At 46.9% G+C, this 23,378-nt stretch overlaps 1 protein-coding gene across 13 annotated transcripts in view; it reads right to left on the bottom strand.

Annotated features, from left to right (window-relative positions):
• The window catches only part of ncor1 (nuclear receptor corepressor 1), a 297,718-nt gene extending 279,550 nt beyond the window's left edge, over positions 1 to 18,168 (bottom strand). For 12 of the 13 annotated variants that reach the window (XM_072243400.1, XM_072243412.1, XM_072243409.1 and 9 more), the window contains exons 1-2: positions 17,910 to 18,168; positions 2,890 to 3,069 (exon numbers count right to left, since the gene is read on the bottom strand). In XM_072243400.1, coding sequence (XP_072099501.1) covers positions 2,890 to 2,997 — 108 coding nt within the window. In that variant the 5' untranslated portion in view covers positions 2,998 to 3,069; positions 17,910 to 18,168. The remainder of the gene's footprint in view (positions 1 to 2,889; positions 3,070 to 17,909) is intronic. The other variant, XM_072243401.1, reaches the window with a different exon arrangement.
• Positions 18,169 to 23,378: the final 5,210 nt, after the last annotated feature.

The raw sequence follows: 23,378 nt of genomic DNA, 5'->3' as shown, positions 1-23,378 counted from the left end.
ATTAGCCTAAAATCCAATTGTGGGGAAAGATGTTTGTCAAGTTTAAGAATTTGCACCTTGGTAAGAGGAAACTAATTAATGTATTATTTCTGTGCTTCAAAAACACATCACACTAAACGAAACTTTGTACATTAAGGATTCATGAAGATGGACATTACATGTTAGCAAGTACAGGGAAATGTTAAAATAATGCAAGAGAGCAAGAATAAACAGAGTTATGACTGGGCGCAGTGCTGGGCATCAACTGGCTATGTTGTTTACTAATGAAAACATGAAGTAATCAAATACATTATATTCAAGCCTGTTGATACAAAGGCAGATGGAAAGCAAACTGAGGAATCTAGATATTTAAAGAGGTTGAGAGAGAATGATTTAGCAGATCAAGTGTAAAGTGTGGAAATTCAACTTACTCCCACTACATCGGAGTCCCCCCCTCCACCTTACTTTCTCTACCCATAATCTGTGCCACCCATTCAACACCCTCTTTTGTCAATGCCAGTCATTCCCATCTCACCCTCAAATTTCCCTGCACATCCCTCCACACCCTTCTCATTCCTTCTATGTTCAACACTGCATGCAAGTGCCCCTATTTTTCTTCCTCTCTCACACCCACTCTTCCCACGATCACAAAAGACTTGCAACCCCAACCCTCACCTGTGTGTGCATGCCCTCTCATTCAGCAGGGAAGTCGAAATAAGTGATGCTTTTTCCAGTCTGGAAGAATGCAATAAGTGCAGTGCTCCAGTGATCAATTGTTGGCTCTCAATTATTTATGTTAATAAAGGGGTCAGAGTGTAAAGTATCCATGTTTGCCCATGACACAAAATGGGTCATGCTGCAGTGAGAATATCTGGACCCAGCAGAGGTACAGATACATTAAATCATGGTACATTGAGCTTAAAGTGGGGAAAATGGAAGGCCATGTACTTGGCAAAGGACTAGACAAGTGGCCGCAGAAAGGATGTATCCTATAGTGCAACAGTGGAGGATCAGGCGACCACAGCCTCAGAATAGGAGGGCATCTCTTTAAAAGAGGTGAGGAGGAATTTCTTTAGCCAGGAGGCAGTTAATCTGTGGAATTCATTGCCACAGACAGGTGTGGAGGCCAAGTCATTGGGTATATTTAAAGCAGAGGTTGATGGGTTCTTGATTAGTAAAGACATCAAAGGTTGCAGAGATAAGGCAGGAGAATGGGGTTGAGAGGGATAATACATCAGACATGATGGAATGGTGGAGCTGGCTCGAAAGGCCAAATGGCCTAATTCTGCTCCTGTGTCTTAAGGTCTCATCATAAATGGCATCAAAGAAACTATCATCTAAAGAGAGATAGTAAATAAGTAATGTGCAGAGGGACCTTGGTGTTCTTGTGCACGAATCACACAGGCAGCTGTATCAAGTAGGAAGGAAAATGGCAAATAAGCCTTTATTGCAATGGAGTTGAAGTTTAATAGGGAATTAGTTTAATCACACAGGATCTTGTTGAAGCCACACAAATGTATCGAGGTAGCAAAAAAAGGAAAAAAACAGAAAGCCGATACAATGTTACAGTTAGAGAAAGTACAGAGCAGATAAAGTGCAAATAGGCACAATGAGAGAGACCGATCAAGAGTTCATTTCTATCACACACTTTTTCATCCATTTTTACGTTTTAACAGCCGGACAGATGCTGTCCTTGAGCCTGGTGGTACATGTTCTAATCTTCTATGGCACTGAGTACAAGAGTTGGGATGTCAAATTGTAACTGAACATCACGTTGGTCAGGCTGCACTTAAAAAATATTGTGCCTCGTTAGTGAGAGTTGCTTTCCCAGGGCAGGGAAGTGAAAAAAAAAACAGAAGGTGCACATTTAAGCTGAGTGTGGTGGAACTTAAAGGAAGTTTAAAGGGCATGTTTTTCCACACAGAGAGAGGGTAGTGGTATATGCAACGAGCTGCCAGAGTAAGTTGTTGAGGTATATATAATTACAACATTTAAACAGCAAAGTGGGTAATAAAGGAGCAGGCCCAATTGGGATACAAGCTCATGCAAGCAAATGGGATGAATATAGACATCATGATCAAAATGGACAAAGTGGTCTGAAGGGCACATTTCAGTGCTCCAAAGCTATATGATAAATTTCTACTATTGGGAAAGTTTCAAGTGAGGGGACATGGTTTCAAAATAAGGTGATGGTTGTTCAAAATTGAGGGGTGTGAAAATTTATGTTTGCAAAGTGGTGAATCTCTAAAATACTGTCCACCAGATTTTTTTTTTAAATATGCTAAATCAATAGGAGTATGCAAAGATAAAATACAGAATTATTTTGAGGGATTGAGGAATTGAGAGCCATGGGGAACTAGACCATGACTAGTTGATACAAATGAGCTATGATCATCCACCAGGAACTTAGTAACATAACTCTGCTCCCAATTTCTTGTATATACCATGTACATACATGCCACCCCTAGCCCTCTACACCCTCCCCCCATCTCACTGCTTTGGCACAGGCATACCCACCATCTGCCTCTGTTCTCTCTTCCTCTTACCGTCCCATATTAATTTGTTTATAACGCTGATGCATCATCAGATGTGAACCATCAAAGCAACAAGGAGTTAATCAGCATGACAGTAAAGTATACAAATAAACTCTCAGTTACACAGCACAACTTTAACTGGTTTTCTCCTGTAACTAGCACTTCCAAAGCAGCAGTCAGACCATTGACAGCCAAAGCCAATTTTAGAGAAGTTCACAATGGATTAACAGGCAAATTAAGTTAACTGGCACCTTTCAAGTTCAGCACATGCCAAATAACAGAGCTGTCCAGTATCCTACATTAACTGAACATGAAAACAGCAAATAGAATACAAAAAGCAAATCAGCTGCTGCTCCAGACTAAACCTTTAACCTACCTGTTGATGTCTATTACTGGAGAAGGTGTATTGAATTGCGTGAGGTGGGTAACGGGTTGCATCCGCACCAAAGGGACCTTGACCTGAGGGGTAACCCGAACTTGACATTTTTTGGAGAGTCAGTCATTCAGTGCACCCTGCAAATCAAGCCACCATGTCATCATGTCTCTAGAGAAACATCTGAAAAAAAAAAGAAAAAATTAACAATCAGTCACAAGCTCCACTTCAGCTGACGTTTGTTTGTAGATCACTCTTCATTTACCAACCATCTTTTACCATTGGAAACTACTCTCAATAATTGACTATTGCTCTGACTGGTGAATACACAGAAGCACATAAACACCCCTCACCAGACCATACTTACGCTAACCATCTATATGAATGAAATTCTCCTAGTATTGACTCTCAGCTTCCTTTACCTTGGTGATTCACGTGCTTGCCCAGATGCTTTTTAAATGTTTTGAGAATACCTTATCTTAGACTTAATTTCTATGAGGTAATGTTTCTTACAATCTATCCCAGCTATGCCATTTGTAATTTTAGTTTGATCAGGCAATCACACAATCACTAACCCACCCCAGCTCCAACTCCAAGATAAACAAGCCCACACTAACCAGTCTCTTCTCTCAACAGAAACATTCTATATAAGGAAACTGTCTCTGTACTTTTTCCAGTGCAATCATGTCTTTTCTGGAGCATGGCAACCAGATCGACACAGTATTGCAGACAGTCATAGTCATACTTTATTGATCCCGGGGGAAATTGGTTAAATTGGTTAGATGTGGCTAAAAAACTTTTTTTTAATATTGTACTGAGAACGCTCTGCTTTTGTATTCCATGCCCAGGCTAATTACGTCCAGTATCATGTATAACTTCACCTACCTACCATCTTTGGACTTGTACACCCAAGATTCCTCAGTATTCCCTAGGGCCCTATCATTCATATGTTCCACCCCCATGTATCTAATATGTAGCAAGCACAGTAAGTACACTCCATTCTGGTGATACAAGTTCTACAAACATCTTCGACATAAACTCAATGTACCCACTAAAAAATGTGGTTAGCAATTTACAAATTATATCAAAATCACACTTGTGCTTTATATATAGACATTTATTAAACTCTTACTTATTCATTTATCAACGGACAATTAATCAATAGGCACCAGAGGTTAAATAGTCTAGGAGATGCAGTGCTACCTTATTCCTTGGGAGAGTGGTTGAAATCTAGAACACATTGTCTGAATGGTGTTAGAGGCAAGTCCTCAAAATAATCAACAATGTGCGCAAACATCACTGAGTGCTGATAAATAAGATTCATATTAAATAGGTGCTTGATGGTTTGCAGGGACATAGCAGGCCAAAAGGCCTGTTTCTGTACTGTATGACAAGCAGGATGAGCAGTCAAGAGATTAAAGTCCATGTTTATACTAATCACACCGATAAGGAGTGAGTTGTATTCCTAAAGGGGATTTATGGAATTCAGTGGAAATTTGAAAAGCAGGATTACTAAGGTTAATATCTCATTTTTACTCCCAAGTACTGAGTTTACAACCCTACAGATATTGCCTATATCAAGTGCCACATGCCAAGTATGAGAACAAGGAAGGTAGGAGAGATTAATGCACGGCTGGAAAACTGGCACAGGAGAAAGGACTTCAGGCTTTTGAATTTTTCGGATCACTTTGGGATAGGGTGACCTATGCAAAAAAGATAGCTAGCTCCTGAACAGGACGAAGACCAGTATACTTGCAGGGAGGTTTTGTTTTGCAGGAGAGCTGGATTCAGAAAAATACAGCAGCAGACAGGGAGACTGAATCATTTGTAGAAAATAGAGTTGAGATGTTATGTTGAAGTTGGATAAGATATTGGTGAGGCCAAATTTGGAGTACTGTGTGCAGTTTTGGTCACTTACTTACAGAAAAGATTCCAATGAGACTGAAAGAGCAGAGAAAATTTACAAGGATGTTGCTGGACTCAAAAGACCTGAGTTATAGGGAAAGTTCAAAGTAAAGTACACATATGTCACCATATGCAACACAATATTAATTTTCTTGTGAGCATACTTAATAAATCCACAACAGAATAATAACCATAACAGGATCAATGAAAGACCACGCTAACTTGGGCATTCAACCAGTGTGAAAAGACAATAAACTATAAATATAAAAAGAAAGAAATAATAAACACTTAAATATCAAGAACATTAATCAAAGAGTCCATAGGTTATGGGAACATTTCAATGATGGAGCAAGTGAAGTTGAGTGAAGTCATCCCCTTTGGTTCAAGAGCCTGATGGTTGAAGGGTAATAACTGTTCCTGAACCTGGTGGTGAGAGTCCTGCAGCCCTTGTACCTTTGTCCTGATGGTAGCAGCAAGAAAAAAGCATGACACGAGTTGGTGGGAGTTGCTGATAATGAATTGATGCCGCTTTCCTGTGACAATGCTTTGTATACACATGCTCGATGGTGGGTTAGGAAAAATTCAAAGGTTGAATAGGTTATGACACCATTCCCTGGAGTGGAGAAGAATGAGGGAAGATTTAATAGAGGTATACAAAATTATGAGGGATGTATACACAGGGTAAACACAAGCAGGCTTTTTCCACTTAGGCTAGGCGAGACTAGAACTACAGGTCATGGGTTAAGGGTAAAAGGTGAAATGTTTAAAGGGAACATGAGAGGGAACTTCTTCACTCAGAGTGGTGCAAATGTGGAGCGAGCTGCCACAGGAAGTGGTGATTGTGGGTTTGATTTAGACATTGAAGAGACACTTAGATAAGTACATGGAGGCCTATGGTTCAGGTGTGGATTGTCGGGATTAGGCAGAATAACATTTTGGCATGGAATAGATGGGTTAATGGGCCCACTTCTGTACTGTAGTGCTCTTTGACTGTATATAAAAGTCAAAAAGAGTGGCCCAGGAAGGAGTAGGTCCCCTCAGGGACCAAAGAGGCAATCTATGTATGGAGCATATACGAGATCCAAAAAAAAAAAGAGTATTTCTCATCAGTATTCACCATTAAGGAGAATGATGAGGAAATACCCAATGGAAAATAGAATAGTACAACACAGGAACAGGCCCTTCAGCCCACGGTGTTGTGCTAATTAAATTAGTAATTTAAAAATCTAACTAAACTCGTCCTTTTCCTTACAACAGTCTCTACACATTCAAGTGCCAACACAGCTGTATCATATTGCTTCCACTATCATTCCTGACAGCAAATTTCAGACACCCACTACTGTGTAAAAAGACCTGCCTAGCATATCTCCTTTGTATTTACTCCATTTCAATTTAAATTCATGCCCAATGGTATTAGAGATTTTGATACCGGGGAGAAAAAGATATTGGCTACTCCATCTATGCCTCTCATAATCTAATAAACTTCATTTGGATCTCCTTTCAACTTTACCACTTCAGTGAAAGCAGCCCAAATTAGAGCATAAAACATAGGAGCAGGATTAGGTCATTTCGCCCATCGAACCTTGGCGTCATTCTATCATGGCTGATTATCCCTCTCCAATTTATTCTCCTGCATTCGTCCCATAAACTTTGACACTGACTAATCAAAATCTGTCAATCCCCCTTTAAATATTCTCAATGACTTGGCCCCGACAGATTCACCAACCGCTGGTCAAAGAAATTTGCCCTCATCTCTGTTCTAAATGGACGCCCCTCTGTTCTGATGCTGTGCCTTATGGTCCTTGACTCACCCACTACAGGAAACATCCTCTCCATCTAGGCCATCCAATATTCAATGTTTCAATGAGATTCCCCTCATTCTTCTAAACTCCAGCAAGTAGAGACCTAGAGCCATCAAATGCTCCTCATATGTTAACCCTTTCATTCCTTGAATCACACTTGTGAACCTCCCCTGGACCCTCTCCAATGCCAGCACGTTGTCTTAGATAAGGGACTCAAAAGTGCACACAATAACCCCATGTATGGTCTGACCTACTCCTTATAACGCCTCAGCATTACATCCTTACTCATACATTCTAGCCCTCTCAAAATGAATGCGAACATTGCATTTACCTTCCTTACCAATGACACAACCTGCAAGTTGGAGATTCTTTGGAGATTCCCACACAAGGACTTCCAATTCCCTCTGCTCCTCTGATTTTTGAATTTTCTCCCCATTTATAAAATAGTCTACATTTTTGTTCCTTCTTTCCAAAGTGCATGACCATACACTTCTCTACACTATTCCATCTGCCACTTCTTTACTCATTCTCCCAATATGTCCAAGTCTTCTGAGTACTCACTGCTTCCTCAACACTACCTGCCCTTCATGTACCTTCATATCATCCACAAAGCCATCAATTCCATCACCCAAATCATTGACATACAACGTGCAAAACAGTTCCAACACAAAAGCAATGCATATAGACCCATTCCCTTGCTCTTTCCAGAGCTGAAAGTCCAATACTTATTCATATTTCAATTGAAGCTGCCTAGGTTGCCATTCATGGTACTGCATTCCCAAGCTCCATCACTTGCTATGTATAGGCTTTTCCTGTATTCTCTCAACTGTCTTGAGAGTATATATAGTATATCTCCTTAATGACTTTACATCTCTCCATTATATCTCCTGGAAACTTCTCCCATTTCAAGGAAAACTATTCCCACCTTATTTTGGTTTCAGCCCCATTCCTTTCCAGTTCCAATGAAGAGTCTCAGCACCAAAGGTCAACTGGTTATTCCCCTCATCTGCAGAATCTCGGGCTCTTCATATGTTGATGTAATTAATGGTGGAAGGTCAATGGTGAAGCAGCTGAAAGATTGAGAGGGTACCACCAAAAATCTTTAAATAGAACTAGCTCAAGAAGGCAACTCTGTCAGCATGGACAAGTTTGACCCAAGGACCTGTTTCTGTATTGTGGGAGACTTCCAATATAATGTATTGATGCTAGGATTCTAACCTTCAAAACCACAACCATTATCCTTTAGTACATGACATTGCTGCAAGGCGAGATGTTCATTTGACACCCATTGACTCTGGTAGTATTAAAGCTCTTTGGTATCACTTGGTCTAATATTTTTTTTGTCAAAGACGGATACCTTCATCTTGGAATTCAGAAATATGGTCCTGCTTGGATCAAGATTCTGATGTGAAAAGTCAAAATAATGCAGATACTAGAAATCTGAAATAAAAATAGAAATTGCTACAGGTCATGCAGCTTCTATGGAAACTGAACACAGCGAACATTCCTGCTTAATGTCCCTTCAGAAGGCAATGAAGTGGTTTGGAGCCAAGCAAACCTAGCAAAAATCAAACTGTCTGCTTATGACTCTGTTACAGAGCCAATTTATACAGCAGACCACCGTTAATGATGCCTTCCATCCTTTAGCTGATGAGTACAAGATGACTGTTTCAGTACAAATTAACCAGATTGGATTTCTCCTGCCTTTTATGAACTTGAGATAGCCGGGACATACTGCTGAGTAGGTGGCACTGTGGTCTCTACTGGAACAGTTTGGCTAGAATTACAGATAGTTCTGAAACTGAACTCTTCAGTTCTTCATTTGGAATGCACTACTTGAATTATATTTTCTCTGCAACTGCAACATATTCTGCATTTTGTTCTTTCTACCACCTTGATATACTTTTACATGGAATGATCTCTGAATGGCAAACAAAAACTTTAAGTTTGGTTTTAAAAGAACCAACCAGTTCCCTTCCACCACCACCCTCCACCACCTGGCAAAATAGGTCCTCACCCGCAACAACTTTTCCTTCAGCTCCTCCAACTTTCTCCAGACTCAAAGGTAGCCATGGGCATTTGCATGGACCCCAGTTATACCTACCTCTTCATAAGTTTCGCAGAACTGTGCACATTCGAAGCCTTCCCTGATTATACTCCCCAACTCTTCCTCCGCTACATCGATGACTGAACTGGTGCTGCTTCCTGCATCCATGCTGAGCTTGCCAATTTCAACAATTTTGCCTCTAACTTCCACCCTTCCCTTAAATTCACTTGGTTCTTTATAACAGCTCCATCTCCTTTATCCATCTATCTCCATTGCTGGAGACAAACTGTCCACTGACATCTTTTATCAACCTACCAATTTGCATGGCTTTCTCGACTATACCTCTTCCCACCCGATCCCTGTAAAAATGCAATTCACTTTTCACAGCCCCTTCGTCTCTGCTGTATTTATTCCACGATGTGGCATTCCTTTCCAGGACATCCTCCTTCAAAGAACAAGACTTTCCTTCCTCCACCATTGATGCTGCCCTCACCTGCATCGCCTCCACTTCCCAAACATCTGCGCTCAGCCCATTTTCCCACCGCCTCAACAGTGATGGAGTTCTCCTCGTCCTTACCTACCACCCCATGAGCCTCCGCATCCAACACAATATCCTCTCAACCTCCACCATCTCCAAAGGGATCTTACCACCAAACATATCTTTACCCCCCACCTCCACCTTTTGCAGGAATTAGTCCCATTCCCTTGTCTATTCGTCGCCTCCCACTTCTCTCTTTCCCGATACTTATGCCGGTAAGCGGACAATGTGCTACACCTAACCATTCACCTGCTCCATCACTTCCAATCACGACCCCAAACAGCTCTTCAAGGTGAGGCAACACTTCACCTGCGAATCTGCTGGAATCGTTTATTGCATCTGATGCCCCTGATGTGTCCTCCTCTACATTAGTGAGATCTGCTGTAATTTGGGGGACCACTTCAATAGACAATAAGTGCAGAAGTAGGCCAGTTGGCCTTTCAACCCAGCACCGCCATTCACTGTGATCACGGCTGATCATCCACAATCAGTACCCCGCTCCTGCCTTCTCCACATATCCTTTGACTCCACTATCTTTAAGAGCTCTATCTAATTCTTTCTTGAAAGCATCCAGAGAATTGGCCTCCACTGCCTTCTGAGGCAGAGCAGTCCACAGATCCACAACCCTCTGTGTGAAAAAGTTTTTCCTCAACTCCATTCTAAATGGCCTACCCCTTATTCGTAAACCGTGGCCTCTGGTTCTGGACTCCCCCAACATCAGCAACATGTTTCCTGCCTCTAGCGTGTCCAATCCCTTAATAATCTTATGTGTCAATCAGATTACCTCCCATCCTTCTAAATTCAAGTGTATGCAAGCCCAGTCGCTCCAATCTTTCAACATATGACAATCCCACCATCCCGGGAATTAACCTCGTGAACCTACGCTGCACTCCCTCAATAGCAAAAGTGTCCTTCCTCAAATTTGGAGACCAAAACTGCACACAGTACTCCAGGTGGGGTTGCGCCAAGACCCTGTACAACTGCAGAAGAATCCCTCTGCTCCTATACTCAACTCCCCTTGTTATGAAGGCCAACATGCCATTAGCTTTTTTCACTGCCTGTTGTACCTGTACACTTACTTTCAGTGACTGATGAACAAGGACACCCAGATCTCATTGTACTTCCCCTTTTCCTAACTTGACACCATTCAGATAGTAATCTGCCTTCCTGTTCTTGCCACCAAAGTGGATAACCTCACATTTATCCACATTAAACTGCATCTGCTCACTCATCCAACCTGTCCAAATCACCTTGCATTCTCATAACATCCTCCTCACATTTCACACTGTCAACCGGCTTTGTGCCACCTGCAAATTTGCTAATGTTACTTTTAATCCCTTCATCTAAATCATTAATGTCTATTGTATGTTGTAAATAGCTGCGGTCCCAGCACCGAGCCTTGTGGTACCCCACTAGTCACTGCCTGCCATTCTGAAAGGGACCCGTTATCCATACTCTTTGTTTCCTGTCTGCCAACCAATTTTCTATCCATGTCAGTATCCTACCCCCAATACCATGTGCTCCAATTTTGCCCACTAATCTCCTATGTGGGACCTTACCAAAGGCTTTTTGACAGTCCAGGTACACTACATCCACTGGCTCTCTCTTGTCCAGTTTCATAGTTACATCCTCAAAAAATTCCAGAAGATTAGTCAAGCATGATTTCCCCTTCGTAAATCCATGCTGACTCGGACTGATTCTGTTACTGCTATCCAAATATGCCGCTATTTCATCTTTTATAATGGACTGCAGCATCTTCCCCACAACTGATGTCAGGCTAACTGGTCCATAATTGCTTGTTTTCTCTCTCCCTCCTTTCTTAAAAAAAAGTGGGATAAAATTAGCTACCCACCAATCCACAGGAACTGATCCTGAATCTATAGAACACTGGAAAATGATTACCAATGTGTCCACGATTTCTGGAGCCACCTCAAGTACCCTGGGATGCAGACCATCAGGCCCAGGGGATTTATCACCCTTCAGTCCATCAGTCTATCCAACACCATTTTCTGCCTAATGTGAATTTCCTCCAGTTCCTCCGTTACCCTAGGTCCTCTGGCCACTATTACATGTGGAGATTGTTTGTGTCTTCTCTAGTGAAGACAGATCCAAAGTACCTGTTCAACTTGTCTGCCATTTCTTTGTTCCCCATAATAAATTCACCCATTTCTGTCTTCAAGGGCCCAACTTTAGTCTTAACTAATTTTTTCCTCCTCACATACCTAAAGAAGCTTTTACTATCCTCCTTTATATTCTTGGCTAGCTTACCTTCATACCTCATCTTTTCTCCCCGAATTGCCTTTTTAGTTATCTTCTGTTGCTCCTTAAAAGTCTCCCAATCCTCTGGCTTCCCACTCATCCTTGCTGTTATACTTCCTCTCTTTTATTTTTATACTGTCCTTGACTTTCCTTGTCAGCCACAGTCGCCCCTTACTCCCCTTAGAATCTTTCTTCCTCTTTGGAATGAACTGATCCTGCACCTTCTGTATTATTCCCAGAAATACCTGCCATTGTTGTTCCACTGTCATCCCTGCTAGGGTATCTTTCCAGTCAACTTTGGCCAGCTCCTCCCCCATGGCTTCATAGTCCCCTTTGTTCAACTGTGACACTGACACTTCTGATTTTCCCTTCTCCCTCTCAAATTGTAGATTAAAACTAATCATATTATGGTCACTACCTCCTAATGGCTCCTTTACCTAGAGTTCCCTTATAAAATCTGGTTCATTACACAACACTAGATCTAGAATTGCCTTCTCCCTGGTAGGCTCCAGTACAAGCTGCTCCAAGAACCCATCTCGGAGGCACTCCACAAACTCCCTTTCTTGGGAACCTGATTCCTCCAGTCTACCTGCATGCTGAAATGCCCCATAACAACTGTAGCATTACCTTTGTGATATGCCAATTTTAACTCTTGCCAATTCAACTTGCACCCTATATCCAGGCTACTCTTTGGGGGCCTGTAGATAACTCTCATTAGGGTCTTTTTACCCTTACAATTTCTCAGTTCTATCCATACTGACTCTACATCTCCTGATTCTATGTCACCCCTCGCAAGGGACTGAACTTCATTCCTCACCAACAGAGCCACTCTGCCCACCTGTCTGTTCTTTCGATAGGACGTACACCCTTGAATATTCATTTCCCAGCCCTGGTCCTCTTGCAGCCATGTCTCTGTTATTCCTACAACATCATACTTGCCGATTTCCAACTGAGCCTCAAGCTCATCCACTTTATTTCTTATACTTCATGCATTCATATATAATACTTTTAATCCATTACTCCCCTCACCTGTCACATCAACTCCTATTGCACTTGGCCATACTCTTCAATCCCTTCCTGAGCTTTCTGCCCCGTTAATTCTACTGTCTTTCTTAACTTTTCTTATTCTCTCCTTCCCTTCAACTACAACCTTATATTTCCAGTTCGTCTCCTCCACCCCCACTACTTAGCTTAAACAGACCCGTGTAGTAGTGGCAAACCTGCCTGCTAGAATGCTGGTCCCTTGCCTGTTAAGATGCAACCCCTCCCTTTTGTACAATTCATCCTTACCCCAAAACAGATCCCAGTAGTCTGAAACTCTAAATCCCTGTTCCTCGCACCAGCTCCTCAGCCACACATTCAGGTCCCCTATCTCCCTGTTCCTGTCCTCTCCAGCACAAGGAACTGGAAGCAAACCGGAGATAACCACCTTGGAGGTCCTGCTTTTCAGCCTTCTTCCAAGTTCTCTGAAGTCATGCTGCAGAATTTCTTTCCTCTTCTTCCCGACGTCACTTGTACCGACCTGCACTACAACTTCCTGCTGTTGACCTTCACCCTTGAGGATGCCCTGCAATCGGTCTGTGATGTCCTGGATCCTGGCACCAGGGGGCAACACACCATCCTTAAATCCCGCTTGTTGCCGCAGAAACCCCTTTCTGTACCTCTCACTATGGAGTCCCCTACTACCATGGTTCTGCCTGACGTCTGTCTGCTCGGCTTTGCTTCAGAGCCAATTTTTGACTCGCAGACCTGTCCACCTCTCAGACTGGCAGTGTTTTCTGTCCCGACAGCTTCCAAGAGGGTGAACCTGTTTTCAAGAGGTACATCCCCCGGGGTCTCCTGTACTCCAAGCATCCATCCCTTCCTCATCATCACCCCCACCCCACTTCCGGTATCTTCGGTGCAACAATCTCACTGTAGGTCCTGTCCAGAAAACTCTCAGTTTCCTGGATGAACCTGAGGTCATCCAGTTGCTTCTCCAGTGCCCCAACACGGTCCTTCAGGAGCTGAACCTGGATACACTTTCCACAGTTGTAGCAGCCAGAGGCACCATCAACGTCCCTGACCTCCCACATCATGCAAGCAGCACACTGAATCAGTTTACCTGTCATTTCTTCACCACTTCTCACCCTCTCCAACTGTGGCGTAGTCTCCTCCCTCAGCCTCCTCGCTAAAGACCCGCACTTTTCTCACAAGGCACTTCCCTCAACAAGGCCGCTCCCCTAGAGCAACCTTTCATTGTCTGATAGATTGACTAATTCGTTTCACTTGCTGCACCTCTGCCGACCTTGAAGGTATGTGTTGCAGGCTGGTCCCAACCGGTTTTTAAATCAACCGCTCCTGAAAACAACAAAAAAAAGACTCCCAAGAGCTTACCTTCTCAGCCAATCCCCACACTCACTCCTTCACTTGCCACACGTCTGCTGACCTTGAAGGCAGAGCACCTCCACTCCATCCATCAAAAGTAGAACTATCCAATGGCCGAACATTTTAATTCCAATTCCTATTCTGACATGCCAGTCCATGGCTTCCTCATGTGTCAAGATAAGGCCACCTTTAGGGTGGAGGAGCAACACCTTATATTCCATCTGGGTAGCCTCTAACCTGTTGGCATGAATATTGATTTCTCCTTCCAGAAAGAAAATTTCCCTCCCTCTCCCCTCTTCTTCTATTCCCCACTCTGGTTTCTTACCTCTGCTCACCTGCCTATCACTTTCCCTGGCATCACACAAAATGCTGAAGGAACTCAGCTGGCCAGACAGTATCTATGGAAAAGAGTAAACAGTCAACATTTCAGGCCGAGACCCTTCATCAGGACTCCCTGGGTCCACTCCTCCTTCCCTTTCTCTATTGGTCTACTCTCCTCTATCAGATTCCTTCCTCTCCGGTCTTTCCTACCCACCTGACCTTACCTATCACCTTCTGGCTATCCTCTTTCCCCTCCTCCCACCTTTTTATTCTGGCGTCTTTCCCCTTCCTTTCCAGTCCTGAAGAAGGGTCTCAGCCGAAAACGTTGATTGTTTACTCATTTCCATAGATGCCTGTTCCTCCAGCATGCTGTGCATTTGCTTTGGATTTCCAGTATCTACAGACTTCCCTCACGTTTATGAAAAGCTTTTCACTGTTATCCTAATATAGATGACAAAAATAAAGCAATGTTGTCCAATCCCATAGCTTTTACTACACCAAGTACAGGTGTCCCCCATGTTACGCCACTTCGCTTTTACGAAAGAACTATATTAGTACCTGTTTTCGCTAACCGAAAGAGGATTTGCGCTTTTCCAAGAAAAAAGACACCCGCTTTAAACTTGTGTTTACCCTGAGAAAGACTGCCATGACCGTGAAGCCTTGCACGAGCAGGTGTGTGCGCATGCGTGTATGTGCCGATTTTTTTCTACAAATCAGTTTTGGCTGAATCTTCCCTATTCTGTTAAGTGAAACTACACTATTTCTCCTTTATATAGGCTGTGCATTAATTGTATCATTCCTGCTTTTGCTATATGTTAGTATTATTTTAGGTTTTACATACTATTTGGTAGGTTATTTTTTGGGTCTGGGAATGCTCAAAAACTTTTCCCATATAAATTAATGGTAATTGCTTCTTCGCCATTTCGGCTTACGAACGGTTTCATCTGAACGCTCTACCTTCGGATAGCAGGGAAACCTGTATCCTAAGCGATTTCTTGATATCATATGCAGTGGATTAACTTTGGCTGGAGATCTTCAGAGGAAGCACAGGTGAATCATTAACTTAGCATTTGGCTAAATGTGATTTCAAATGCTTTATTCTTCTCTCTCTTTTCCTCTCAAGTCAAGTCGCTTTTTATTGTCATTTTGGCCATAAATTGCTGGTACAGTACACAGTAAAAATGAAACATCGTTCCTCCAGGACCATGGTGCTATATGAAATAACACAAAACTACACTCGACTAAGTGAGACAACACAAGGTTACACTAGACCACAGACCTACACAGACAGGACCACATAGAGTGCACAAAACAGTGCAGGGCAGTACAATAAATAAACAAGACAATAGGCACAATAGAGGACAAATTACAATATAATAATAAATGATGTAGATGTCAGTCTAGTCTCTGGGTATTAAGGAGACTGATGGCTTGGGGGAAGAAACTGTTACACAGTCTGGTCGTGAGAGCCTGAATGCTTCGGCACCTTTTGCCCGATGGCAGGAGGGAGAGGAGTTTGTATAAGGGGTGCATGGGGTCCTTCACAATGCTGTTGGCTTTACGAGTGCAGCGTGTAGTGTAAATGTCTGTAATGGCGGGAAGAGAGACCCCGATGATCTTCTCCGCTGACCTCACTATCCGCTGCAGAGTCTTGCAATCCGAGACAGTGCAATTCCCCAACCAGGCAGTGATGCAGCTGCTCAGGATGCTCTCGATACATCCTCTGTAGAATGTGGTGAGGATGGAGGCTCATGCTAGACCCTACCAATCCTCAGGACATAGATGTTCTATGATCTGTTTCCAATTAGCTGTTCTCAAGCCCATCACCACTCCCAGCAGGATATGGCAAGTCCGGAGATATTTTTATTTGATCCATGAGACATAGGAAGTGTTTTAAATAAATACATGATTGCCACTTACTGGCAGATAGCTGTATGTATTCACATGACAAATATACAAATAAAAATCAGTCCCTCAAGTCCTGTTACTTTAATTGTGAAATAAATGTTTTAAAAGGAAAAGAACACAGGAAGTATGAATTCTCTTACAAATAAGTGCCAAAATTGTGATGCTTGGTCAACAATCCAAATTAGCTCAGTCTGTTCCCCCACGGATGGTGCCAGAGTTGATCAATATTTCCAGTAATTTTTTCTCTATCCATCACAATAAAAATATTTAGATAAGCATACAAACAAAACCAAATGTTGAGTCAACTTTTAATACAAAAGGATGGAAATTAAAAAAATAGGATTTTACTGCAATTATGCAGGGTTTTGGTGGGTCCAAAACTTGACCAACGCGCACAACTTTTACCACCTTCTCTATAAGAGGTTATAACTGCCCCAGAAGGTTCAGTATATAACTTCAGTTCTTGGCATAAAGCATGGAAACAGGCCCTTCAGCCCAGGTGCTCCATGCCCACTGAGATTCCTATCTAAGACTCTCCCATCAGCATGTGGCTGGACCACATCCCTCTACTGACCTCTCCACTACTGGTAGAGGTCCATGGCACAAAAAAGTTGAGAACCTCTGCTCTAAATATTTCCTATCCAGGTACCCAAGTTTTATTAAATGTTGTTAATGTAATTGCCTCAACCACTTCCTCTTACAACTCATTCTATATACTCACCACTCTGTGAGGGGGAAACAAAAAAAAAATTACCCCTCAGGGCCCGATTAAATCTCTTCCCTTTTACCTATCAAGAACTTAAGGGCATTAACCAAAGGCCTTCAAGTTCTTGATCCCAAATACAAGGAGAATGTATGCATTCACCCCATCTATGCCCTTCTTATATACTTCTATAATATCACTTGTCATTCTCCTATGCGCCAATGGAAAAAAAAATATCCCAACCTGTTCAACTTCTCTCCATAACTCAGTCCATGTCCCTGAAACATCACAAGTATCCTCTACATTCTTTCCAACTCGACCATACCCAAAACTGAACACAATGCAATATGCCAAACACAACCTCTGTTACAATTCCAACTTTCTATATTCATCCCGGTTGATATTACAGGCCAAAGGATAGCCAAAATTAAATCCAATGCACAAATCTACTCCAGATATCTTCCATAACTTAATAGTACTCTTTATAGAAATAAAAACAAAGTATGGGAGATGAACGAGTTGCAACAAAAAAAAGCTATTTGAAAAGGAAGATACAAGGATATTGTTTCCTCACACTCCAAACTCTAATCTGTAAGGAAATCGCAATGGGACAGAAGAATTTCTTTCAAGGTCCGTAAACCATCTTCCTGGGTGCTTTTATAACATTCAACGTCTAAGAACTAAATTTAGGACATACAGAAATAATGATAACGTACAGAGCAGGCACGAGGAGCAGCATAACCCACCATTATTCGTTACAATAGTTCTATATTATTTGAACATTCATAGTTAATTAGAAATGTTTTCTCCACACAATACAGACTTCCTGACAAAAAAACTAGGTGGCGGCGAAGAGTGAGAGAACATAAACACCAGGCTCTGAAAACATCTGTAGCCCAGCACTCGCGAAAAGAAGGCAAAAGGTTGGCGTGGGGAATAAGTACTTCCAACATTTTTTTTACAGCGACTCTCCTGCCAGAGACGCCCAGACGTCCTCGCATCGGCTGTGCCCGCTCCCTCAGGCCATACGGCCTACCCATTAACTACAACTGCCTGGGGTTCGGGCTCGGCCCTGGCCCTGGGCCTAGTCCTCTGGCCTGTCTGTCACGATTCAGTCCCGACATCCCAAGACCACGTCCGAGGATGCCCGTGGCCCTCGGCACCAGTACTCACCGGCCGTGCTCTAGCCGCCACCAGTCCGACTCTAATCCTGAGCCGCCATTTTGCGCAGAGCACAGCTTCAGGCCGCCGCCCCCTGCTTCCCCTTAAGTGCCCACCGATCACTCGGTCGGTCCGGCTATCAGCCCGTCTAGCCTTCCAATGCTCACTTGTCCTGCACCATCTGCAATCCGGGACCCAGGGCTAGCACCACTCCGACAGTCCGAGCCCGACCGCTCCCCACCCGCGACACCGCCAGCAATCCGAGGACTACAACTGCGACTGCGCGGCACGACCTCCCCGCCCGCAGCCAACGACGCGGGGGCAAAACCAAAACCCGGACAGCGGAGCCAGGTCGAGGGGTGGACAGGAGATGTGTAATGCAGTGTGGAGGGAGGGAGCTGTGGAGTGGAGTGTGGAGGGGAGGGAAGGGGGAGAGGGAGATGTGGAGTTAGGAGGAGGGCAGCAGACCTGCAAAACCTCATTTCAGGGAGGTAGCACCATCAATTTGAGGGAGACTTCCGGGAGAGGTGGGATGTCTGCAATAGAGTAGCTCCTTAGCAGCTGGCCAGCTAGTTTAAATAACGTTAGCTATGCTAATGAACGAATGACACCTGTTAAACTCACCTCAACATGGCTTGTACAGTCTTAACCCACCATGGGCAATAGAAAGGTCACTGTTGCAAACAGTGCAGCGAGCAACACTGTCATTATTTTTGACCCCTATTAGGCAGGGGTACAATTTAGTGTAGTCCGGGGTGACGTATATTTTATATTTTCTTTTTTTAGAACACTCTGCCAGTCTGACTTTTTTTTTTGCAACTCTCTCTCTCGCTCGTGGTCGCTCTCACTCGCGCTGGCTGTCTCGCACTGCTTTCTTACTCTTTTGCTCTTTCTCGTAGGTTCTCTCACGCTCGCTCTCAAAAAAAATCAATTATGCGGGCATCAGGGAGCCACTGTCAACATACGGGAGACTCCCGGAACTTGCCGGAGAGGTGGGATGTCCGGGAGAGGGAGATGTGGAGTTTGGCGGGAGGAGAGGGGGAGATGTGGAGTTCGGCGGGAGGGGAGGGGGGAGATGTGGAGTTCGGCGGGAGGGGAGGGGGACATGTGGAGTTTGGAGGGAGGGGAGGGGAGGGGAGGGGGAGATGTGGAGTTTGGAGGGAGGGGAGGGGAGGGGGACATGTGGAGTTTGGAGGGAGGGGAGGGGGAGATGTGGAGTTTGGAGGGAGGGGAGGGGGAGATGTGGAGTTTGGAGGGAGGGGAGGGGAGGGGAGGGAAGGGAGAGATGTGGAGTTTGGAGGGAGGGGAGGGGGAGATGTGGAATTTGGAGGGAGGGGAGGGGGAGATGTGGAGTTTGGAGGGAGGGGAGGGGAGGGGAGGGGGAGATCAGGAGTTTGGAGAGAGGGGAGGGGAGGGGCAGATGTGGAGTTTGGAGGGAGGGGAGGGGGAGATATGGAGTTTGGAGGGAGGGGAGGGGAGGGGGAGATATGGAGTTTGGAGGGAGGGGAGGGGGAGATGTGGAGTTTGGCAGGAGGGGAGGGGAAATGTGGAGTTTGGCGGGAGGGGAGGGGGAGATGTGGAGTTTGGCGGGAGGGGAGGGGGAGATGTGGAGTTTGGAGGGAGGGGAGGGGAGGGGGAAATGTGGAGTTTGGAGGGAGGGGAGGGGAGGGGGAGATGCGGAGTTTGGAGGGAGGGGAGGGGAGCGAGAGATGTGGAATTTGGAGGGAGGGGAGGGGGAGATGTGGAGTTTGGAGGGAGGGGAGGGGAGGGGAGGGGGAGATAAGGAGTTTGGAGAGAGGGGAGGGGAGGGGCAGATGTGGAGTTTGGAGGGAGGGGAGGGGAGGGGGAGATATGGAGTTTGGAGGGAGGGGAGGGGAGGGGGAGATATGGAGTTTGGAGGGAGGGGAGGGGGAGATGTGGAGTTTGGCAGGAGGGGAGGGGAAATGTGGAGTTTGGCGGGAGGGGAGGGGGAGATGTGGAGTTTGGCGGGAGGGGAGGGGGAGATGTAGAGTTTGGCGGGAGGGGAGGGGGAGATGTGGAGTTTGGCGGGAGGGGAGGGGGAGATGTGGAGTTTGGAGGGAGGGGAGGGGAGGGGAAAATGTGGAGTTTGGAGGGAGGGGAGGGGAGGGGGAGATGCGGAGTTTGGAGGGAGGGGAGGGGAGCGAGAGATGTGGAGTTTGGAGGGAGGGGAGGGTGAGATGTGGAGTTTGGAGGGAGGGGAGGGGAGGGGAGGGGGAGATGTGGAGTTTGGAGGGAGGGGAGGGGGAGATGTGGAGTTTGGAGGGAGGGGAAGGCGGGATGTGAAGTTTGGACGGAGGGGAGGGGGAGATGTGGAGTTTGGAGGGGAGGGGGAGATGTGGAGTTTGGCGGGAGGGAAGGCGGAGATGTGGAGTTTGGCGGGAGGGGGTGATGTGGAGTTTGGAGGGAGGGGAGGGAAGTGGGAGATGTGGAGTTTGGAGGGAGGGGAGGGGGAGATGTGGAGTTTGGAGGGAGGGGAGTGGATGGGAGATGTGGAGCTTGGAGGGAGGAGAGGGGGAGATGTGGAGTTTGGAGGGACGGGAGGGAAGGGAGAGATGTGGAGTTTGGAGGGAGGGGAGGGGAAGATGTGGATTTGGGAGGGGAGCGGAGAGGGGAGATGTGGAGTTTGGAGGGAGGGGAAGGGAGGGGAGGGGGAGATGTGGAGTTTGGAGAGAGGGGAGGGGAGGGGGAGATGTGCAGTTTGGAGGGAGGGGAGGGGGAGATGTGGAGTTTGGAGGGAGGGGAGGTGGAGATGTAGAGTTTGGAGGGAGGGGAGGGGAGGGGGAGATGTGGAGTTTGGAGGGAGGGGAGGGGGAGGTGTGGAGTTTGGAAGGAGGGGAGAGGAGGGGGAGATGTGGAGTTTGGAGGGAGGAGAGGGGAGGGGGAGATGTGGAGTTTGGAGGGAGGGGAGGGGGAGATGTGGAGTTTGGAGGGAGAGGAAGGGGAGTTGTGGAGTTTGGAGGGAGGGGAGGGGAGGGGAGGGGGAGATGTGGAGTTTGGAGGGAGGGGAGGGGGAGATGTGGAGTTTGGGGGGAAGGGAGAAGGAGATGTGGAGTTTGGAGGGAGGGGAGGGGGAGATGTGGAGTTGGAGGGAGTGGAGGAGGAGATGTGGAGTTTGGAGTGGAGGGGGAGATGTGGAGTTTGGCGGGAGGGGAGGGAGAGATGTGGAGGTTGGCGGGAGGGGAGGGGGAGATGTCGAGTTTGGCGGGAGGGGAGGGGGAGATGTGGAGCTTGGCAGGAGGGGGAGATGTGGAGTTTGGAGGGAGGGGAGGGGAGGGGGAGAAGTGGAGTTTGGAGGGAGGGGAGAGGAGGGGGAGATGTGGAGTTTGGAGGGAGGGGAGGGTAGGTGGAGATGTGGAGTTTGGAGGGAGGTGAGGGGGAGATGTGGAGTTTAGAGGGAGAGGAGGGGAGGGGGAGATGTGGGGTTTGGTGGGAGGGGAGGGGAGGGGGAGATGTGGAGTTTGGAGGGAGGGGAGGGGAGGGGGAGATGTGGAGTTTGGAGGGAAGGCAGGGGAGGGGGAGATGTGGAGTTTGGAGGGAGGGGAGAGGGAGGTGTGGAGTTTGGAAGGACGACAGTGGAGGGGGAGATGTGGAGTTTGGAGTGAGGGGAGGGAGAGATGTGGAGTTTGGAGGGAGGAGAGGGGAGGGGGAGATGTGGAGTTTGGAGAGAGGGGAGGGGAGTGGGAGATGTGGAGTTTGGAGGGAGCGGAGGGGAGGGGGAGATGTGGAGTTTGGAGGGAGGGGAGGGGAGGGGGAGATGTGGAGTTTGGAGGGAGGGGAGGGGGAGATGTGGAGTTTGGATGGAGGGGAGGGACATATGTGGAGTTTGTACGGAGGGCAGGGAGAGATGTGGAGTTTGGAGAGAGGGAGAGATGTGGAGTTTGGAGGGAGGGGAGGGGGAGATGTGGCGTTTGGGGGGAATGGAGTGGGAAATGTGGAGTTTGGAGGGAATGGAGGGGGAAATGTGGAGTTTGGAGGGAATGGAGGGGGAGATGTGGAGTTTGGAGGGAAGGGAGGGGGAGATGTGGAGTTTGGAGGGAGGGGAGGGGGAGATGTGGAGTTTGGGGGAAGGGAGGGGGAGATGTGGAGTTTCTAGGGAGGGGAGGGGGAGATGTGGAGTTTGGAGGGAGGGGAGGGGGAGATGTGGAGTTTGGAGGGAGGGGAGGGAGAGATGCGGAGTTTGGATGGAGGGGAGGGGGAGATGTGGAGTTTGGGGGAAGGGAGGGGGGATGTGGAGTTTGGGGGGAAGGGAGGGGGAGATGTGGAGTTTCTAGGGAGGGGAGGGGGAGATGTGGAGTTTGGAGGGAGGGGAGGGGGAGATGTGGAGTTTGAAGGGAGGGGAGAAGAGGAGGAGATGTGGAGTTTGGAGGGAGGGGAGGGGGAGATGTGGAGCTTGGAGGAAGGGGAGGGGAGGGGGAAATGTGGAGTTTGGAGGGTGGGGAGGGCGAGATGTGGAGTTTGGAGGGAGGGGAGGGGGAGATGTGGAGTTTGGAGGGAGGGGAGAGTGAGATGTGGAGTTGGGAGGGAGTGGAGGGGGAGATGTGGAGTTTGGTGGAGAGGGGGAGATGTGGAGTTTGGTGGGAGGGGAGGGGAGGTGTGGAGTTTGGAGGGAGGGGAGGCGGAGGTGTGGAGTTTGGAGGGAGGGGAGGCGGAGGTGTGAGTTTGGAAGTAGGGGAGAGGAGGGGGAGATGTGGAGTTTCGAGGGAGGGAGGGAGGGGGAGATGTGGAGATTAGAAGGAGGGGAGGGGGAGATGTGGAGTTTGGAGGGAGGGGAGGGGGAGATGTGGAGTTTGGAGGGGAGGGGAGGGTGGAGATGTGGAGGTTGTGGGGAGGTTGAAGGGGAGAGATGTGGAGTTTGGAGGGAGGGGAGGGGGAGATGTGGAGTTTGGAGGGGAGGGAGGGGAGGGGGAGATGTGGAGATTAGAAGGAGGGGAGGGGGACATGTGGAGTTTGGAATGAGTGGAGAGGAAGATGTGGAGTTTGGAGGGAGGGGAGGGGGAGATGTGGAGTTTGGAGGTTGGAGAAGGGAGGGGGAGATGTGGAGTTTGGAGGGAGGAGAGAGAAGGGAGAGATGTGGAGTTTGGAGGGAGGGGAGGGGGAGAGGTGGAATTTGGAGGGAGGGGAGGGGGAGATGTGGAGTTCGGAGGGAGGGGAAGGGAGGGGAGGGGGAGATGTGGAGTTTGGAGAGAGGGGAGGGGAGGGGGAGATGTGCAGTTTGGAGGGAGGGGAGGGGAGGGGGAGATGTGGAGTTTGGAGGGAGGGGAGGTGGAGATGTAGAGTTTGGAGGGAGGGGAGGGGAGGGGGAGATGTGGAGTTTGGAGGGAGGGGAGGGGGAGGTGTGGAGTTTGGAAGGAGGGGAGAGGAGGGGGAGATGTGGAGTTTGGAGGGAGGAGAGGGGAGGGGGAGATGTGGAGTTTGGAGAGAGGGGAGGGGAGGGGGAGATGTGGAGTTTGGAGGGAGCGG

Source organism: Mobula birostris, chromosome 25 (assembly GCF_030028105.1).
Source record: "Mobula birostris isolate sMobBir1 chromosome 25, sMobBir1.hap1, whole genome shotgun sequence".
NCBI lineage: Eukaryota > Metazoa > Chordata > Chondrichthyes > Myliobatiformes > Myliobatidae > Mobula > Mobula birostris.
Note: the sequence above shows the minus strand (reverse complement) of the source record. Positions and strands in the feature narration are given on the sequence as shown.